This window comes from Propithecus coquereli, unplaced genomic scaffold (genome assembly GCF_000956105.1).
Source record: "Propithecus coquereli isolate 6110/MARCELLA unplaced genomic scaffold, Pcoq_1.0 Scaffold589, whole genome shotgun sequence".
Taxonomy (NCBI): domain Eukaryota; kingdom Metazoa; phylum Chordata; class Mammalia; order Primates; family Indriidae; genus Propithecus; species Propithecus coquereli.
Window position 1 is genome coordinate 812,518 of NW_012151829.1, and position 3,312 is coordinate 815,829.

Sequence of the window (3,312 nt, forward strand, 5' to 3'; positions counted from 1 at the left end):
GAGTTTGAGGTTGCTGTGAGCTAGGCTAACACCATGGCACTCATTCTAGCCAGGGCAACAGAGTGAGACTCTGTTTCAAAAAAAAAAAAACAAACCATTTTGGTAGAGAAAATCATCATCATCCCCTATTTTTAGGAGGTTTAGTTTTCATATAACTCCTCAGTCCAAGTGGTCCCCACTGGAAGGAAGCCACAGCCTGGGATGATCCATGCAAGTGAAGGCATCTCCTTGTGGCGCCCCGGTCAGAGTCGTACCCTCATCCTTACACCTTCCTGGAGATTAAACACGACCACCTCTGTCTGATGAGGGCGCCCCAGTCACAGCTAGTGTGTGCTTTCTCTCTGGACTCATCCCATCTTAAAGGTCTTTTGTTGGGATACAGATTTGTTGAAGAAAGGAAACATAAATAGATGACATTATTTGGGTTAATAAAAGAACATCAACACTCCCTGCCTGCTTAACTGTAATAATAAAAACCGGAAATTAAGACTTGGGCAAAAAAATAGAACAGCCTTGATATGGTTAACCCTCTGACGATGGCAAACAGTGTGGCCAGTGCTGTCCACCGGGAAAGCTCCCCACCCCCTCCTCCTCCTGCTTCCTCCGTCACTCAAGGGGACCAGAGGCTACGGCTAGTTCACAATTCCTAGTTCATGGAGCCAAAGGACCTGCAGCCACATTCGCTTCCTGACTCAGCAGCGCCCCCTGCGTCTCAGGGCCTGTCCAGAGGCCGGACCTTTGCTAGAGGTTCCGCCTCTCTTCCAGCTGATGTCACAGGCTTCATCTTCCTCATCATGAACCACAAACGTCCCTGTCTTGTATTTTTATGTCCCCTTTTACTAACCTGAGGTGAATTTCAGCTTCTGAAATTCTTAACATCTGTATTAGATCTTTTTTAAGTTTCAGCCTCAACCTATTATTTACAAGCAAATACAGAAATTTTGTTCGCTTATGCTATCTGTTGACCTCCAAAATATTTGGGGGGGGGTAGTTTTTTTTTTTATGTCAAATGTATGGTATAAAAAAGAAGTTGCACTATAAAAGAAGTGAGCCAGGCCAGACACTGGCCATGTGAAAACAGCATCTCCTTACCCACTAAGTTCATCTTTGCACTGTAACTCCCAAAGTATCGGTCATCGGTGTTGGGCGTGTGACATTCATACTCCCCGGCGTCCCGGGCCTGGAGATCTGTGATGTGCAGTAAGGCCGAGTTCCCCTGGACTCTTTCCACGTAGATCTTGCCACTGCGGACACGCTGGGTGTAGATGGCGTAAGGGAAGGAGGAGTCCACAGTGCTGACGATCTGCACCTCTCGCTCTGGGGCGGAGGGCAGGTAAATGGACCACTGAAAATTCTGCTCAGAAGGGCCCTGGTAGCCACTCACGTTGCACCAGATGGTGATGTGGGAGCCCTCTGTGCGGTACAAGGGTCCTTCCTGAACGGTTACTTGCCGCTGTGCTGACACCACACCTATGAGGGAGACAGATACATGTAACATGTTCACTTACTTCTCAGACCAAAATGCAAAATAGGCAGCAATCTCCAAAGGGTTTGTTATTTGTGTGACGTGATAATAATATAAATAGCTTACTGGCCCTTTCAGAGGCGCTCTGTGATTTATAAATATTAATTAAAACTCTCTGTGGTAAAGCTCTGTCCCTAATTTGCATACATGGGAATTTGATCATGCAAGGACATGGTTTTGTTACTTATTCAATGGCTGACCCTTGGGAATTTAATTTAGTCCCTCTATTTGTCATTTATGCAGCAGTTTTATTTCTATTTATTAATGCTGTTTATAAAGTTTTTAATAAAATGAGCAGGAAAAGTTGAATCCTTGGCACAAATTCAGATGAAAAAACAAATAAAAGCAATGGTCTTGCAATTTGGCTGAAACGAAATCTTCTTTGATTAGAGTGCGGGAGGTGAGACTCTGGGGAGCACCCAATTTTGGCGCTGCACCCTTCCTTCGTTTTCGGATGCAGCTGCTCCCCGACACCACCCCGAGGAGCATCCCTTAGTTCCTCTTCCCTCCGTAAATGGAGGCAGAGCTGAGCTCCTGCAGGCTACTGCCACTTTAGACTGAGCACACACAGCATGAATATGAAGGGCTGAAGCAGACCCTGCTGCCCAGATTCCCACAAACTAGCAAAGTGGGGAGCCTACAGCGCACAGCAAAACCTGCAACAAGGACAATCAGGCTGCCCTCGAGTTCGCCACTCAATTCACCTCCTGTGCCCCTGCCTCCTTGTTGAGCTATGGTTTTCCAAGGTCACTGTGCCTGCCTTCTCCCTGCTCCTCTTAACGTGGCATAGTGAGTTGAATTCCTCATTCCATGCCAACACGACCCTGATGAGCCACTCAGAAGGTGGGAGGGGCACCCCTTCACCTTTTCCTTTGGCAGCAGCTAGGCACTGCACTGTGGCAGAGAGAGCAGGTGAGTTCCAGTTGCAGCTTTGCCACCAGGCAGAACTGGCTGGGTCTTCACGGACAAATTGCTTTTCCTCTCCAGATGCTGATATCCTCATCCATAAAATGATTTCTAAGAAGGCTTAGGGGAGGAGTAGCATGTGTCCCAATGCTGGCTTTGTCACTTATTAGCTGTGACCTTGGATAAGTTATTCACCCTCTCCAAGTCTCAGTTTCCTCATCTGTAAGATGGGGATAATAATGCATGCCTCATAGAGTTATTGAAAAGATTTAATAAGAATGTCTATAAAGCCCCTAGCACAGATCCTAGCCCACAATCAGTCCTCAGTAAAGTGCTGCTGGCTAAGATCCCTTCCAGCTGGAACATTTTGTAGCTCTGGATGCACAGGGGATAGGATTTGGCCAATGATCACTCAAGGACGTTTCAATGGCCACTTGACAATGACACCATCTCAGGGCTGCCCCCCTCCACCCACAGCTGCAGTCCACTCCCATGAAAAATTCCCTCCCCGACCCCAAGTGGGAAGGGCAGCTACCCCAATCTCAAGTGGACCCAGCTGGTGAACAGCTGGGACAGCTCAAATACTAGTGGGCTGCACTCTCAGCCCCACCTCAAATCAAGCTGATCTAATCTACAGGATGACAGATCTCGAAATAAGGAAAGGCCTATGGCCTACAAACTTTTGTTTGTGCAGAATCTTTTCTCCCAAACAAAATCTTACACAGAACCCCTCTTGACTTTTGCCAAAGCCGGAAAAACGAAACAGGCAAGGGGGAGGGGATAAATAAACAGAACAAAGTGGTGTGTGAATTTATTTGATACATTTCGGCTAATGGCATTCATCGCTATATTTAAAGTCAGTGAGAAGACAACTCGTTAGT

General features: G+C 47.0%; 1 protein-coding gene across 2 annotated transcripts in view; it reads right to left on the reverse strand.

Annotated features, from left to right (window-relative positions):
- Positions 1–3,312, reverse strand: part of IGSF3 (immunoglobulin superfamily, member 3) — a 93,456-nt gene that overhangs the window by 43,778 nt on the left and 46,366 nt on the right. For both annotated transcript variants that reach the window (XM_012658474.1, XM_012658473.1), the window contains one exon: positions 1,093–1,470. In XM_012658474.1, the coding sequence (XP_012513928.1) occupies positions 1,093–1,470 (378 nt within the window). The remainder of the gene's footprint in view (positions 1–1,092; positions 1,471–3,312) is intronic.